Raw genomic sequence first — 17,334 nt, forward strand, 5'->3', positions numbered from 1 at the left:
TTTTCAACCCAGTTAGGTGTCTTCTATAAAAACTGAGAATCCCATCCTGGGATAGTTAAAACAGTGGATTTCCATGATTGTTAGAATTTAAAATACAAAAAAAGAATTACAATATTCTAATTCCTGGAAAATTCATGGAACAAATTCCATGAAATTAAGTCTTTTTATCTTTTATTTTTAGTGAAAACCCAAGAACTTTGTGAAATTCTAGACAATTTAATTATACTAATCTCAAAACTTTTCCTTCTCTACAAAACTATGTTGTTAGTCCTGTTGCTTGGTTTATCAATGCAGTGTGGCCACATTTAAAATAGAAAAAGAGAATTCCTATCCTGGAAAATTCAAGGTACAAATTCCATGAAATTACTTCTTTCTATTTTTTTAATGAAAACCCGAGAACTTCATGATAATAATTCTAGACGTTTTAGTTATACTGATCTGAAAACTTTTTCTCCTCTAAAAAGCTACATTATCAGTCACATTGTCAGGTTTATCAGTGCAGTGTAGCCGCATATCGTTCATCTTCATGCTCCAACAAAGATGAATTGTAATTACACCGCGGGCAGCTTTTTTGCTTTCATTTATTGAGGCACGTCATACTTTGACATGTACTTGTGTTGGCAGAGGAAAGACAACACGTTAACTTTTCTTGCATGTAAACGCTGGTCTCATTAATAAGGACTATTGACTTTGTGTGCACACCATAGCATAACACTGTGTATCATGTTCGCGGTGCAGATGTAGTAAATAGCGCAGCACATGTACCTACCACTGGTAGAAAAAGGACCTAATGTGAGACATATTAGTCCCGGTTCGATTTTGGCCCGGTACTAATGGTACCATTACTGCCGGTTCGAACGGCTATGCATTAATGCCGGTTCATGTTGAACCTTTAGTACCGGTTCGTGCCACGAACCGGTACTAAAGGGGTGGTGGCAGGCTGGCGTCAGGCCGGGGCCCCACGATCACCTTTAGTACCGGTTCGTGGCACAAACCGGTACTAAAGGGCTAACCTTTAGTACCGGTTCGTGCCATGAACCGTGACTAAAGGGGTCTGACCTTTAGTCCCGGTTGGAGACACAAACCGGGACTATAGGGCAATTTTCAAACTCTACCCCCTGTATCGCCATTTCAATTTTGAAAAAATCAAAAGAAAATGATAAAAACTTCAAAAAATAAAATCCTTCGAGAGGTAGTTATATTACTACATCTACTAGTTAGGAAAATTTGAAAACTTAAATTTTGACATGTTTTGCAAAAAGTGTAGGGAAAATGTAAAACGGCTATAACTTTTGCATACGGTGTCGGAAAAAAACGTATAATATATCAAAAAATTCAGCATGAAAATCCGCATCCGATTTTGACCGCCTACGGCCTGTTTGCAATTTTTTAGAATCCTCACATTCCAAAAGAAAAAAAGATATGCTCAAATTTCAGTTTTTTAATTATGGTCAAACTACTTATTCAAGAAGTATTAATGTTACTACATAATTATTCAAGAATATTAGTGTTACTAAATAATTATTTCAATTTTTTGAATTTTGGTCAAATCTGGTCAAACTATGGTCAAACTTATTCAAGAAATATTAGTGTTACTAAATAATTACTGTTTTTTAGAATAATAGTTTCAAACTCAAACGGTGAAACGTGTGACCTAATGCTCAAGCTAAACTGCTGAGGGTTAATAGGATTGACAGCTTACATTTGTTAGGAAAACAACAAGTGCAGACTTGGAAAGTAGGGGGAATAGAACTCCGAAGTTAAGCGTGCTCAGGCTGGGGGAGTGAGAGGATGGGTGACCGGCCGGGAAGTTAGACGATTTGGAATGAGTGATCCACACTTGAGCAGTTAAGAGGGGTGATTAGAGACTAAATCATCAAATAATTCAGAAAATTGAAAATCGAAAAAAATCAAAAAAAAATGGTAACACCAACCGACTAAAGGTCCCCAATACCACGGCGCGAGCTCACGCCACGTGGTGGGCCTTTAGTGACGGTTCGTGCCGAACCGGTACTAAAGGGGAGGGATCTTTAGTCTCCACCCTTTAGTGCCGGTTGCAGAACCGACACTAAAGGCCCTTACGAACCGGTTTTAAAACACCGTTTTCTACTAGTGTACTGTTACCACATACGCATGGGACACGTATTCACACATTACATATGATTTCCTATAAAGTGGCTCGAATCCCCAGTGAGAAAGTTGGCGGACGAGATATAGGAGGGCAGCATCGCCGAGTGCTCTTAGTCCGCTTCCTAGTATTATATACTAGTATCATATGCATGATAATAGTGTATGATACTCCCCCTATGACCAGTCTAAGAACTCGAACTACTCACCCTAAGTAGTACAGTAGGAGTTTACCTCTGGTTATTTCCTGTGTGGGAAATAAAACTGATCGTTTAATGCTAAATAAAGGTGGGTCTTTGAATCATATGATCAGGGAACAATGTTAGCAACCGGCGGAAGTATTTATTGCTCATTCATTTGGAAGAGAAGAGGTATGCGCTAAACCAATTGGCTAACTAGGACCAGAAGTAAGTAGGACGAAAGCAAGGAACTTATTACTTGCCCACCGTACAAGTTACAAGTAATCAAACACAACCCCATTAATTAAGAACTCTTCTAGACCATCCGTTCTGATGTTGCTCCTTCAGATAGACTATCGGTTCACCAAACGCTGCAACACCAACTTTCGACTGAACTGTCGCTTCACAGGGTTGCAATCTCAAACTCTTTTTTTTATAAAGGATATTTTTATTAACTAACAATGTAGCATCAAATAGATACAAATTATGATGAGCAACATCCGACCTATGCATAGTTAAGATGCATACAACTAAACACTAAAAATCTGACAAAAAACTGAAAAACCGACATATCACCAACAAAAGAGTAATATAAGACCGACATTATGCCTATGTCAAGGAGATGATAGACCGATCCGAAGATTATGTTGCCATCCATGTTGGGTAAAATCCACATGGTCACCCGCTCCAACTATGTACACACCTTTTTCAATAGTAGTTGGCACTCCATTTGGTGTAGCGTAGATCATATATGAAGCGAGTGCGTACAACGACAAAGAATCTGCAAAGAAGAATAGTTTTTGCCACTAAAAGCCAAATCATTTCTACGGGAGAATATCATGTGCTACGGGTGCTCCTGCGCGACCTCGGTCGTTGATCTAAGATCTAACGGTGAACATCAATGTTTGTGGACATGCGCATAATTATGGTATTTCTCCGGGGTGTTTCTGCATACATTGATGTTCACCGCTGGATCTCGAAATCGACGGCCGAGGTCGTGCGGGAGCACCTAACTCCCATAGCACCTGATATTTCCCCTCATTTGTACATAGACAAAGCGCCCATAATAAGGCATACACACCCATCCTTATAGTGTTTTGATCGACCCTATTTGAAATGTCGTCTAACCAATGACAAAAATATTGACACACTTAGGGCATCTTCAAGGTGGACCCGCAAACCTCCCGCAACTGTCCGGACCGCGGAAGCCATCCGATGCCGATCTGTATCGGTCCGCGGAGCGGTCCGAACGTGATTTCTCCCGCAAACCGGAGACCAAAGTGAGGGAGGTTTGCGGGAGTCTGGACCGCTCCCAAGCCCGCTTCTGACCCATCAAAAAACCCTCCCCCTCTCGCGCGCTCCCGCCCGGCGTCAGCTGCCCGTCATGCTGCTGTAGAGTGCGCCGCTCCGCATTGAAGTCGGCTCAGGGCGGACGCGACCTCTCACTGCCTCTGCCATTGAAGCACAGCGCCGGCCGAGGGCGTCGCCCGCTGCATGCCCGGATGAACACGCCTCCTCACCGCATTCATACGCCCCCATTAACCCCGTGTGGAAGCCGATAAACCTACTCCAGCCACACGTCCGTTCATGAGCGGGCCGACATTAAATGCAACGCCGGCCGAGCTCCTCCCGTCCGCCCTCTGTTTAAACGATGGCAGGCGCCGGACAAGAAGCACACCCCTCCGCCGCTATCCCAATTGCCTCCTTCACCATTTCGATGGCATCCGACGGGTAGGAAGAGCAGTTCTCTGGCATAAAAGCCGGCATGGCGGCCCGGCGGATACGAGCGAGGCAGCTCGCTGCTCCACCTCCCCCCCTAGGCCGACGGAGCAAGTTGCTACCCCAATCCGGCGTGTGGTTCAGCCACTCGCCGCTCCAAGCCAGCTCAAGGAGGATTGGCGAGTTTCTCTAGCACGGAAGGGAGCACGGCGACACGGGCATGGACGACGTAGCATTGTACCACCCCTCCAGTGCCTACGACCGCGCCATCCGCCGTCGTTGTGCACATAGCCATGCCATGTAGACAGAGAAAGAAGGCGGGTGCGCGGAGGAGATAGACGAGTCGGTGGCCAGCACATCCGCGTCCACGTCCGCTGGCAACTTCAAGGGAAAGTAGAACACAGGAGGCCGCCGCCGATTGGGTCCCAGGAAGGCCACCGCCGGCGCGTCGCCGACTTGTACAGCCGGTGACGTGCTAGTTTCTTCTTTATCTTGTACAGCCGGAAGCACCCTTCCCCTCCGGCTGAAGCACCCTCTTCGCCACACTCCGATGAGCGGCGCAGCCGGACATAGGGAAGATACGGGGAAGAATATGCCTCCGGAACTCTCGGCAGTCCGGCGACTAAGGGATCCGCTGCGGCCGGCCCATTGACTAGTGTAGTGTATCCGTGTCGTGGGAGTGAAGCTCCGCGCGATCGTACGTGCACATAGTTTTAAATTTTTAGTTAAAATATTTTCAAAATGTAACCGTTTGCATCCGGTTTGTATAAAATCCGGTCGAGTTTGCATGAAATCCGGTCGTGTTTGCACGAATTTCGCCCGGTTGGTTTAAGTTGTGGTGAAAATGTATGCGGCTAGCGTTGGATGACTGCCTCCCGCAGTCGTGTTCGTGGACTGGTTCCCCCCTTTCACGGACGAATGCAGAAGATTTTTTGCGGGTTGCCGTTGAAGATGCCCTTACGAACAAATACAAATTAGACAATATTTAGATGAGTTACACTTACACGTATAGACGGCACAAACTTGCAATCTCAAACTCTGACAGCAGCAAAACGTGTTGCTTCACTCTATGTCCTACTCGGACGTTGATTGTTTCAATGGACTGTTCATCTTTTTAAATGGAGTGTTTTTTTAGGTACTGGTTTGATTACATGTAAATTGGTTTCCGTGTTTTGCACTCTATCACGCATCCGGGCAAGATCCATACAGTGCATTACAGTAACAAAACAGTTTCAGCTCCAAAAGTATTGTACCTTGATCTAAAATTACTTATCTTATAGATATGAATGTGTCCAACGCTAAAATATGTCTAGATACATCTGCAAATCTAAGACAAGATCAAGAACAAGTTCAGATACATAGTTCGAGAACAGGTACAACTGTACAAGTAGAGTTCATCAACTCGCAGCACACCTCGGCGCCAAGCTCTGTAAGCATCTCGGTCACGCCGGCCACCAGGTCCCCGGCGCCAGCTTCAGCCGCCTCTGCGCGCCCCCTTTCAAGCCTCACCGCCTGGACCAGCATCGGCCGGACCTTCTTGGAGCGGACCGTGCCGTCACGCCACAGGCCGAGCCCCAGCGCGCGGGCGTCCTACCGGTGGCCGCCGTCGCCTCGCCTTTCTGAGTAGGACAAATCATAAATAGACTAAAAAAACACTTAAAAATGAAGCGTGAGCCCTCCCCCGGTAAGGGCCGATATCCGCCCTGAAGCGTGAGCCCTCCCCCTGCTTTTCTCCCTTCAATCTTGCAAAACTCTATGTAAAGACCGTGCTGAATTTATTTCAGATTGGAATATAGCAAGCGGCAAGGAACTCAATCCATCTTGAAGTCATGTATGAACCCCGATGCCGTGGAGACGGCCTCGATTATGACCCCGCAGGTCACAATGTCACTGTGCTCAATGGTGACATACGAGCTGGCCACCGACATTGTGATCTTGCCACAAGTCGTCGATAGGTTCATGTTCGTGATACGGACGCCCTACACGATGTAGTAGGTGAATATTGGCGTGACTATATAGGGGAGCGTGGTGATGACCGGATATTTCTGTTTTCTACGAGAATTTCTAGGATATATCTTTTTTATTCTAGTGCGCCTCGTAGAGATTTTCTTTGAAAATACTTTTACACTTTCATATGATGTTAGTTGACGATTTTTTGGAAGTATGTTAGTTATTTTTTTTAGGTATGTTAGTTAATGTTATAGTCATGAACTATGTAGCATAGCATAGCATTTTGAAAAGAAGGGAATACTCTTTTGGGAAAACAAACATTGAGTGTTCTGTATGCAATTTTGTCATTTTTGACCACGTAAGACGGCGCTTGGCATTGCTATAATTTAACTCGGAGGTATTACATTTACAAATGTATCTTACCGGACATGACTGATTTTGGCAGGAAACAAACCGGCAGGCAGAGACGTATATTTTTTTATGGGTGTATTTAAATAAAAAACGACAATCCAAACAGGGCCTAAGAGCATCTCTAGCAGACCCTGTAAAAGGGTCGAACCCGTATAATTTCGGCGAGTATACGGATTCGGGCCGTTTTTCTGGTCAAAATAGACACCGTATCCGCGGTCCGGCCCGTAAAAAATTTACCGTGGCCCGGAAAAAGTCCTTCTCCACCGCTATATATGCGGTTTCACCGCTCGGATACGGGTCAACACCTATCCGCTTTCGCCGCCGCTCCGCCGCGATTCCCTTCCTCCTCGGCCCCAATTTCTCACCGCCGGCGAGCCTAAAAAAGGCCTAGCGACCCATGGATGGCTACGTGAATGACGAGGAGCGCCACCGCCGCAGATCCGATGCCGCGCGGAAGCGGGGGCCGCGGAGGTGGCTCAAAACCACGGGAGCCGACCGCCGCCGGCGTTCGAACGCCGCGAGCTTGTCGAGTACGAGTACGAGCGCGAGCTCGCGGTCCGCCACCACGCCTCCTCCGGCTCCTCCGCCGCAGGGAGCTCGTCTGCGGGTGCCTCGAGCTCGCGGCCCACTCCGGTCAAGAGAGAGCCGGAGGAGCTCAGGCCGGTCGCCTTCAAGCTCGAGGCCGTCGCGTCGAGGAGTAATCGGCCCCGAGGACTACCTCCCACCCCCCCCCCCCCGGGGGGGCAGGAGGAGCATGTAGAGCGCATCATCATGGAGCGCTCGGCGAGGGAGGGGGAGGAGGCCGACGCGCGCCGCCGTCGCGAGCTCGAGTACGAGCAGATCTTCCTCCAGACGGGCGTCGCGGCGTCGCAGGCGCACGCATCCAAGGAGGCGGACCTGCGCGTCATGAAGGCCGAGCAAGCCAAGGTCTTCATTGACCTCGACTCCGACGAGGACTGAACTCCTCTGGCTCCTCCGCCGCGTCGTCGCCGTCGCGAGCTCGTCAATTTTGGTAGCGCAGGCTCGGGTGCACTGCATGGCCCACAGATTCCCCCCTAGTAGTACAATGTAGTATAACGATGAATTATGTATAATCAATGTAGTATGATGATGAACTATGTATGATCAATGTCGTTGCAAGTTTCTCCGTGATTGTTTTTTTTTAATTTTACAGTTTCATATACGGGGTATGATCTGCAGCACACGAATTCATCCCGCAATCTAAACGCATTTTGCGGGTTGGCATTATACGGGGTCCGCTAGAGATGCTCTAAGGATAGTCATGGATGGATGGATGTAATCACGTTGTGATCCAAACCTGTGGTCTACAGAATACCATATCGCAACAGACTCCAATACTTCAACATCCACACAAAAGGAGACTTGAACAGAATTCCTCGCATCACATCTTCTTGGACTCCAGCAGCACGAGAGAGCAATGGAAGGGGGCAGCCTCTGGCACGAGTACGAGACGGACCTCCGGGCCGCCGACGTGTGGGAGGTCTATGGCAGCCTCGCTCTCGGGCAACTAGCCCCCCAGCTGCTCCCGCACGTCCTCTCAAAGGTCGAGCTTGTAGAGGGAGACGGCGGCGTCGGCACAGTCCTGCTCGTCACTTTCCCTCCTGCAGGTCCGAATCTCAAAAGCTCGGCTTCAGGATGGTACAGATGTAATCGCAGCTTCAATCAGTTTTTAGTTACCTGCATGTGCTGAATCATTTTGTTAGGAGCTTCCGAACCAAGAAGCCACAAGGAGAAGTTCAACGTAGTCGACCATGAGAAGTACATCAAGGAGGCAGAGACGGTGGAGGGAGGCTTTCTGGATCTCGGCTTCCGGAAATATTTGGTGCGATTCAAGGTCGTAGGAAAAGAAGATGGCGCATCCGTTATAAGATCCACGGTTGAGTATGAAGTTGATGCAGAGCATGCCAAGAATGTCTCCTTTGTCAGCACAGAAGCAATGGCTTCTATTGCTGAGGCCATCACCAAGTACATCAAGGAGCAGAAGAAGAGCCACGAGCAAGCCGCCGAGTAAAATTCAGAAGAACATGCATGTAGCTGCATAAGAGTATGAAAGACGAAGTGTCCAACTGAAATGACTGTGGCAGCCAAGTTCGAGCAAATTCCCCTGTACCATTTTGTTCTATATATGCAGTGCTCATGCCTTTGGAATTAATGTTTGTATGTGTCACACCTGCATCACCAGTGGTGGATGCCGTGGACGTGTGAGGTGGGACCCGGCTGCCAGTTGGCATTGGTCCACTTGTAAGCGCAACATTGAGCGTGTGTGGCTGGGTTATAAGGCCAGCGGTAGCCAGCAGGATAGGCAGGCATGATTTGTATCTAAACTGGATCCCTCACCTACTCCTGTACTCTCATCTTCCTTGGCAAGAAAGCTATCTTCCCAAGTCCGATCTCATCCCCTTTCCCTTCTGATCCGATCTGAGATGATGAGTTCGTGACAGTATGTTTTAGACTGTACTAGTTTCTAGGAGTACCTGTCAACATGTGCAATATCTGTACGAATATTGTAGTTTAACACATGTGCAGAGGTCAAGCCATTGGCCATGAATGTTAGAAGGGTGAAAAAAAATCCCTCTAATGAACCCTGAAATATGAGCCTATAAGAGGACATGGAGTTTCTAACCCTGAGCTCACATGCACACGGGTAAACTGTGAAATACAAAAAAATAGGAAAAAGATTCAAACAATTTTTTTTTGTGGCAAACATTGATGAATGCTTCACCTCCGTGCAAAAATTCGTGATGTAATGTCATTTGTCGTGGCCTGAACAAAAATAAAAAATCAATGCTTCAAAAAGACAAGTATTGGAAGCCTTTTGGAGCATCTTTTTTCCCCGGGCGTCCACCATGGTTATGTTTGCTGGTTCACGTTCCTTTTTATTATTTAAACAATCTTAAATTCAATTTTTTTTCAAAATAATGCCGTAACCGTCCGGTATATACCGACAGCCACGCTACCCCCACCCCACCACCATCCTCGGACATCTTCTATGTGAGGAATTGACTCAACATATTCTCTGAATCACTCTTCTCTTTATTTGACAAACTTGATCACTTATTTGAATCCACTTAATCTCAGCATTGCAAGCGCAGTCCAAATGTAGAATAACAAGCATCTCTGCATCTTCTTCCAGAGTAAGATAGGTAATGCGGTTGAGCAAAAAAAGATTTGAACAAAATAAATATGATTTAATTATTGATGTCCGAGTACCAATAAACTTTCGATTGATGTGGGTACCATAGAACATGCCGTCGATTATCTCCCTGTACATGTCGACAACTTTGCCGAGTGCTCCGGGCACTCGACAATGGCCGGAAACTATTAGGCAAAGTGTTGCTTTCTGTCACTTTGCCGAGTTCCGACTAAAAGGAACTCGGTAAACAACTGGGTTCTAGGCAAATTTGCCAATTTCAATAGTGTGTGCTTCACGCCGGATATCAAGCGCGCTCGTCGCCCACCGTATCCTGATCTCCCGAAAGAGAGAACTCTGGAAAAAAATTCACACTTTCTTTCCGTTGATGCTCGAAGAAAAAAGATTCTCCCCACTAATTTGAATCGGCTTATTCTCAAAGTTGCAAGCACAAAGAAATGTGATCTCTAAAACTCATCTAATAATCTACTAATAAGGAATTAAGGATAACAAACACATTCTATGTTGTGATGGATCCTAAGGTCATACGTGGCTACTGGCTAAACTCTCTGAAAAATCATGTGAAGCAGGAGTCCAGAGCGGCACGGAAGGACTCCTCGCCGTGGAACACGCCGTCGATCATCTCAGCATACCTGTCCTTCTCGCCGGACAGCAACCGCTCGTCGTCGCCCTCCGCCTTCCTGACCAACCGGAAGTGAGCCTCCATCACGTCCCTCATCGCCGGTAAGCCGCCCTGGACGCGCCCGAGCAGCCGGTGCATCCTGGTCAGGTCCCAGTACCTGCCGTACACCAGCATGGACGCGAGCCCGGAGCTCTCCATGCCGACCAGCCGCGCCACGGCCTTCTCCACCATCTCCCGCAGCACCACCGCCGTCACCTTCTCCTCTGTCGTCGGAGCGCCCAGGCAGCGGGAGACTCGCGCCTTCTCCGCGTCGACCATGGACTCGACTTTGCTTAGATACTCGCCGCAGTCGCACGGCGTGGGGAGCAGCCGGACGAACTCCCGGCCGTAGAACCGGCCGCTCTCGTCGATGAACGGCGTCTCGAGGATTTCTTGGTACACATTGCCGCCCAGCTCCACCAGCATCTTGGTCGCACTGGCCATCAGCTCGTAGAGCGCTGTGTCGACGGCCTCGCCGGCCCGCTCCCGCCGTGCCATCCTGAGCAGGGCGGCTCGTAGCCTCGGCCGCACCTCACTGGCGGAGCGGCGGACCACGCCGTCGCGCCACGCCCGGAGCCCCAGCTCGCGCACGGACGCCTTGCCCCTCTTCAGGACGAACGAACGCTCCATGTACATGACGATGTCGAGGATCATGAGGACGGCACGGCCGTGCTTCTTCCACTCGCCGAGCAGCTCCCGCAGGAACTCGGCGTCCGGCACGGAGGCGGAGCGGTCCAGAGACTCCGCGACCTTCTCAACCCCCGCCGCCATGCTCGTGGCGACCTGGGTGTAGAGCACCTCGCCATGGCCGAGGTTGACCAAGTCGTGAGCGCACCTGCAGGGGATCGGTCAGATCGACATAACAGGCGAGACGATGACCATGAACGATGATGAACCTGTTGAGGGTCTCGAAGTTGAGGCCGGTCGTGTCTCCGGCGTACGCTTGCCGGAACGCGGAGGAGAGCACCAGGCAGGAGTTGACGGCGAGGTCGGGGTCGGCGGCCGCGGCTTGGCATTTGAAGGGCTGGATTCGTGGCAACGGACGGCGTATCGGCGGCGCCGTCTGGACTGTCGCGTGCACGGGGATGGGGAACATCTCGTGGGCTGGGCCGTGGTGTAGAGATTGGGAGAACGGAGGGGGGCTCTCAACCCTTGGTCATGTTATAGGTGAGATGGGCCTCAATAGCCCACTTATATTAGGGTTTCGTCTGCAAGTAACAGAGGATCCTAGGGAGCTCCTAAAAGGGAGAGCAACTAGTTAACGAGCCTCGCAACGATCAGCGTCACTTGATGCTCTCTCAGCCATTCGCCACGCGTCGCGCTCTGGGCGCTTCCTCTGGATTTTTTTTCCGCACGCGTTTTCGGCTTTTTAGAGGTTTTGCTTTTCCACCGGTCTTCCTTAGCTTTTTGATAAAAAAACCGGGAAAAATTTCTTTTGCGCAAAAAAACGATTTTTCTTTTTGTTCTTTTCTTTTGCGAGAGGCACTGTTTTGCTTTCGCGAGAGTCACGGCCGTGCCTCTCGGAAACAAATAAAAAACTTGTTTTCAGTTTTTTTTTCTTCCGCGAGAGGCACGGTTGGCAGTGCCTCTCGGAAACGAAAAAACGCGTTTTCTGTTTTTTTTTTCTTCCGCGAGAGTCACGGTTTTGCTTCCACGAGAGGCACAGTTGTGCTTTCCCGAGAGTCATCGCCGTGCCTCTCGGAAACGAAAAAAAACAAGTTTTCTGTTTTTTTTCTTTCGCGAGAGTCACGGTTTTGCTTCCGCGTCAGGCATAGTTGTGCTTTCGCGAGAGTCACGGTTTTGCTTCCGCGTCAGGCATAGTTGTGCTTTCGCGAGAGTCACGACCGTGCCTCTCAGAAACGGAAAAAACGCGTTTTCTATTTTTTTCTTTCGTGAGAGTCACGATTTTGCTTCCGCGAGAGGCACGGTTGTGCTTTCGCGAGAGTCACGGCCGTGCGTTGAAAATGAAAAAAAAATACACATTTTCTCTTTTTTCCCTTCCACGAGAGTCTCGGTTTTGCTTTCGCAAGAGGCACGATTGTGATTTCGTGAGAGGCATGGGCGTGCCTCTTTCGAAAAGGGAAAAAAACCATGCTCCCGGTTCGGTTTTTTCATCCAGTTTTTTCGTGAAAAAAAGTGCGTCAAAACCTATCAACATGGAATCTAGTTTTGAAAATCTCGACGCGAGGAATCCAACGGTGAAAGCGGTTCGAGATTTGGATGCACGGTTTAAGAGATAAAACATTTTAAATAAACGGATCTACGAAAAGGGGAAAACTCCCAGGTTGCGACAAGTGACGCACATGCAGCGCGCCACTTGTTGCAACTTGGGGAGGTTGAAGTGATCTTTGTAACGAGTACTCATCAACTAGTGATTTCGCCTAAAGGAGGCCTTCACGCCCGTTTGAGGTACTGGCGCCTACGCGCCCTCGAACTGGGCCGGCCCAAGTCGCTTCGTTCGCTTCTCCCACGCAGATCGCCTCGTTCGCTTCTCGCGTGCAGATCGCCACGTTCCATCGATTCGGTTCACCGGTCAACCGTTGACTCTTGAAAAAAAGAAAATAGAAAAATCCAAAAAAAATATAAAAACTCGTCAATTCGAAAATGTTCACGAATTTTGAAAGAAACGTTCACAAACCTAAAAAAATAGTTCATGAATTTCTAAAAAATGTTCATCCATTCAAGAAAAGTTCATCGATTTAGAAAAAAGTTCATCGATTTAGAAAAAAGTTCATCGAATTTGATAAAAAAAGTTCACTGGTTTGAAAAAAGTTCATTAGTTTAAAAAAAAGTACACAAACTTCAACAAAAGTTCAAGAATTTAACTACAAGTTCATCAAATTTGGAAAAAAAGTTCACCGATTTTAAAAAAAAATCATCAACTTCAAAAAAAGTTTATCGAATTTTAAAAAAGTTCACCGATTTTGAAAAAAGTTCTCCGATGTCGTAACACCGTTCGTCCAATTAGAAAAAAAAAGTTCAGAAAATCCGGTGAACATTTTGCGTCGAATTAGAAAAAGAGAAAAGAAAAAGAAGAAATAAAACTATAAAGAAAAAAGAACTAGAAAGAATAAAAGAAGGAAGAAGTTACACAGTATAACAGAAAGTTGAGTAACTGGGGTGGTTATCGCAATTTGCACTTAATCCCGGAGGTGCGGTTTCGAATTCCATCTGGGCGTTCCTTTTTTGCGCTCCATAAAACTGAAATGAAAGATCCGCCGCCTCGCGAGCTGTTCGATTCTGTGACTTGAGCTGACAGTTCCTCTTCTCTAATTTCTTGCAACAATATGCTTGTTGCAGAACCTTCCCTTATGTAATTTCCTGCAATAAGACCTTTTTTGCGAAACCCGTTCTTCTCTAATTTCTTGCTATAAGACTTTTGTTGCGAAATTACTTTTTCTCTAATTTTTTGCAACAAGACCCTTGTTGCAAAAATTGCAAACACATCTCCCGCTGCGTCTAATTTTTTGTAACAAGACCCTTGTTACAAAAATTGCAACAACATCTCCGGCCGCATCGTGCACTAACACAGTCGTCTTTCAATGTCGCTGTTCCCGCAACAACGTTGTTGTTGCAGAAACTTGGAGTGGACATGGAAGTGTGGCGTGGTGATGTGGTTGTTGCTAGCGCTGGTGATGCCGGAACGACGGTGAGGTTGTTGGTGCTCCACGTCTGCGTGGCGGATCTCATCGGATTTGGTCACCGGGAGGCGTTTGGCGGCAGAGATCCGGCATGGATGCACTCACGACGATGATCTACAGGCAAGGGCGCTTGGCTTAACTGCTGGTCGCGAGTGCTCGGTCTGCAACAAACCATTTGTTTCGGTGAGGTCAACTGAAACAAGGGGTGGGTTGCAAGAACTGTACTAGAATAAAAATTCCTTTTGAGTAGTTTGATCCAAATCAAATCTGACGGCTACGGAGAAGGTGGACGCACACACAAACATCCGCCGGTTGAGAGATAGCGCTTTTCTAAAAATAGAGATCTAAACATCTTCAATTCCTAAATAGCTACTCCCTCCGTGCCTAAATAATATAAGTCCTTTTTAGAGATTCCAATATGAACTACATACGAAGCAAAATGATTGAATCTACACCCTAAAACATGTCTATATACATCTGTATGTAGTCCATATTCAAATCTCTAAAATGGACTTATATTTAGAAACGGAGGGTATAACCCACTACGTATCTTTCCTAGACATGCAACTAGGCCACATAAGCAAGTCAAGCATGCAAGCCATAAAATACATTTTTTTCATTACTCTATGCATTAAGTATTGCCACATCATAAATTCATGCATGTTAGTCATAACTTATTTTTTGCATTAGAGTTCATCCTTCACATTTTGTTAGACATGATACTCTTTTAATTGCAACTCCTTTTTTTCTATTTTTATATGATTCATATTTTTTTAAACTTACATTTGCTTTTCATTAGTTTTAGTTGTTTTTATAGAAATTATTTATGCATTTTTAGCAAGGTTCCACAGCAACGCGCGGGGCATCGGCTAGTTCTATTAACGAGCAGAAATCCAATTCGGCTCTTAGGATCCAAAAATATAGATGTGTTCATAGTCACATCCAAATGCTACCTGCAAAAAATTAGGTGAAAAGCTTAGAGCATTTTGGCCTTCACAAAAGGAAAACAAGTTGAACGCCAAACATTACCTCCAAATGTTACACCCAACTTTGTTTTTTTCATCGACAAAACACCGCTACTTCGTTTCGCATGAAAATTGTCAAGCATGCTTGCGACACTAACATGAACATCTATAAAAAATTAGTTTTTTAATTCATTTACTATTTGTTTCAAATTTACTGTTCTCTAGAGGGCAAATGCACCGCGGAGCCAAAACAACCCTCCCATTAACGAGACCCAATATTGCTTGCTTAATAGCTAGTACAACATATCTTCTAACAAAAAGCTTCATCATATATCTGCTAAAAATTCCTGGAAATATATCTAGATGAAAATATATTATTATATATTTCCTCCATTCTAAATTAATTGAGGTTCTATTTTTTTTCCTAAGTTAAATATTTTAAATTTGACAAGGTCTACAGAAAAATATGTTAAACATCTATGATATCAAATATATACTTCCTCCATTTCTTTCTGGTCCGCGAATTAAATTTGTGTGAATTCAAATTTCATAAAGTTTGACTAACTTCATATGAGAAAATATCAATATTCACAATACGGAATTAATATCTTTAGATGCATGATGAAATTAATTTTCATACTATATAACTTTAGTATCATAGATGTTGATAACTTTTAATATAAATTTTGGTCAAACTTTGCGTAATTTGACTTCAAACAAATTTTATATGCAGAGTAAAAGGAAACGAAGGGTGTATAATATGTAAATATATTTATGACTAGTGTGATGAAACTAGTTTGGTTTTGTAGATATTGATCTAGTTTTCTACGCTCGTCAAAGTTATTGAAGTTGGAAGAATATCACATGAAAACCAACATTTGGTGGAAACCATGCAGAAAACATGTTTTGAAATTTTGAAAAAAAAACTATGGTATAAAGCTAGAACTTCAACTAATTTAGAATTTTCAGAAATAAGTACAAATCTTCCCTATCAGAACATTTCACTGCTAACAAAAGGTCCATACCTGCATGCACATTCGTATTTCCAAACTACTATTGGTATATACTTAGGCACAAATACAATATAAGTGATTGCAGCAAACAAAGCTACGCACCCCCAACATTTGCACCCCAGCCGCGCAAATGTTGGCACATCTTCCGGATACAGTGGTGCCATCTATCCATCGATCGAGTCAGCTAAAGGACCATGCCGGGTGAGGAGGTTGGCAGCACGCCCCGCGCCAGCAATCCCGCACCACGTCACCTAAACCAGGGTGTTCGAGCCACTGAAGCTCGAAATAGAACCTCGCCCGCCTCTTGGCGCGAGCCTCCTCGGAATCTAAAACCAGCGGGAAATGATCCGACCCTAGGCAAGTCATTGCCGCAAGTGAGCAAGATGGGAATTTGTGCTTCCACTCTGGAGACACAAAGACCCGATCTAAGACACATTGGGTCGGGTCCGTTTGTTTATTCGTCCATGTGTAGCTGGCACTGACCCGGTCTAATTCTAGCAGTTTTAGATCCGCGATCCAATTGTTAACATGTCAAGCAGTTGAAGGTTAACTAGGTGCAAGTTCTTGTTTTTGTCATCCATGGTTCTCATCAGGTTGAAGTCACCGCCGACAACAACCGGATGCACCGCCCTAGTGATTTTATCGTAAAGTTCAGCCAAAAACCCAACAGATTTACAGTGGTCTGCTAGGCCGTAGACCACTATAAGTTCCCACTGAAATTGGGTTAGTTCTGCACAAACAAAGTATTGGCCAGCAGCTAATCTAGAGACCTCAAAAGTGTCCTTTCTGACCCCTAATAGAATTCCTCCTGGGTGCCCCTCCAGAGTAAGAGGGCTACCTCATTAGTCTGTATCGTTCGGCCGTGTAACTTGGTTGTGTTGCTTTATATAATATAAAGCGGGGCGAAAACTTGTCTTAAGATATTGGCTCTATCAATGGGGGATTTGGGATTCAACTAATAACAACTAGTGGATCCAATCACAAGGTCTGACGAACTAATTCTTCTACTTGCAACACATTACTGATGTAGCGAAAGAAAGGTGCTTGTAATTGTGATAGAAGTAAGCTTTGACACTCCTGTTTTACACTTCCAGCCACACTCTTGTAGATATTGTCAATGCATCCACCAGATTGGGGTAGCTCTGAAATTCTTCAGTATATATGGTTCCAAGTGGAGTGCTAAGGAGTCCGAAGACAAGATCAATGAAATCTTGTCCAGCTTCAGCATATAGCACTGAATCAGCCTTTGCATGAACAAGCCTTACCTTGACGGCTTTGAAGTTGGGATCGTCCCCAAGTGCCAGGTTTACCAACATATTTTCAGGGGGCACACACATGTCTGTAGTATTCGGCAGGATAGCAGCATCAAAATAATGTTCAATTAAGACTTGCTTTGTCAGAAGCGCTCTCCTAAGCAGATCAGTAATCCGAAAAAAGAAAGCAATTCAACTGTTACCATTAACTAGGCAGGAGGGGGAGGGGGGTCTTCTATCGAA

The 17,334-nt window shown here is 46.0% G+C and overlaps 2 protein-coding genes across 2 annotated transcripts; one reads left to right on the forward strand and one right to left on the reverse strand.

Annotated features, from left to right (window-relative positions):
• Window positions 1-7,718: 7,718 nt before the first annotated feature.
• On the forward strand, window positions 7,719-8,802 carry LOC109754953 (norbelladine synthase). Its single transcript, XM_020313842.4, has 2 exons — window positions 7,719-8,014; window positions 8,111-8,802. The coding sequence occupies exons 1-2, from the start codon at window positions 7,825-7,827 to the stop codon at window positions 8,416-8,418; spliced, it is 498 nt and encodes a 165-aa protein (XP_020169431.1). The 5' UTR covers window positions 7,719-7,824; the 3' UTR covers window positions 8,419-8,802.
• Window positions 8,803-9,997: 1,195 nt separating this feature from the next.
• LOC109754933 (cullin-3A-like) lies at window positions 9,998-11,436 on the reverse strand. The gene has a single exon (XM_073509261.1). The coding sequence runs from the start codon at window positions 10,988-10,990 to the stop codon at window positions 10,115-10,117; it is 876 nt and encodes a 291-aa protein (XP_073365362.1). The 5' UTR covers window positions 10,991-11,436; the 3' UTR covers window positions 9,998-10,114.
• Window positions 11,437-17,334: the final 5,898 nt, after the last annotated feature.

The sequence above is a fragment of the Aegilops tauschii genome, chromosome 2 (genome assembly GCF_002575655.3).
Source record: "Aegilops tauschii subsp. strangulata cultivar AL8/78 chromosome 2, Aet v6.0, whole genome shotgun sequence".
Classification (NCBI taxonomy): Eukaryota; Viridiplantae; Streptophyta; class Magnoliopsida; order Poales; family Poaceae; genus Aegilops; species Aegilops tauschii.

Coding starts and splice junctions, on each gene's coding strand:
- LOC109754953 (XM_020313842.4), top strand. CDS start 7,825: ATGGAAGGGGGCAGCCTCTGGCACGAGTACGAGACGGACCTCCGGGCC. Junction 8,015..8,110: donor CGTCACTTTCCCTCCTGCAG/GTCCGAATCTCA, acceptor TCATTTTGTTAG/GAGCTTCCGAACCAAGAAGC.
- LOC109754933 (XM_073509261.1), bottom strand. CDS start 10,990: ATGGCGGCGGGGGTTGAGAAGGTCGCGGAGTCTCTGGACCGCTCCGCC.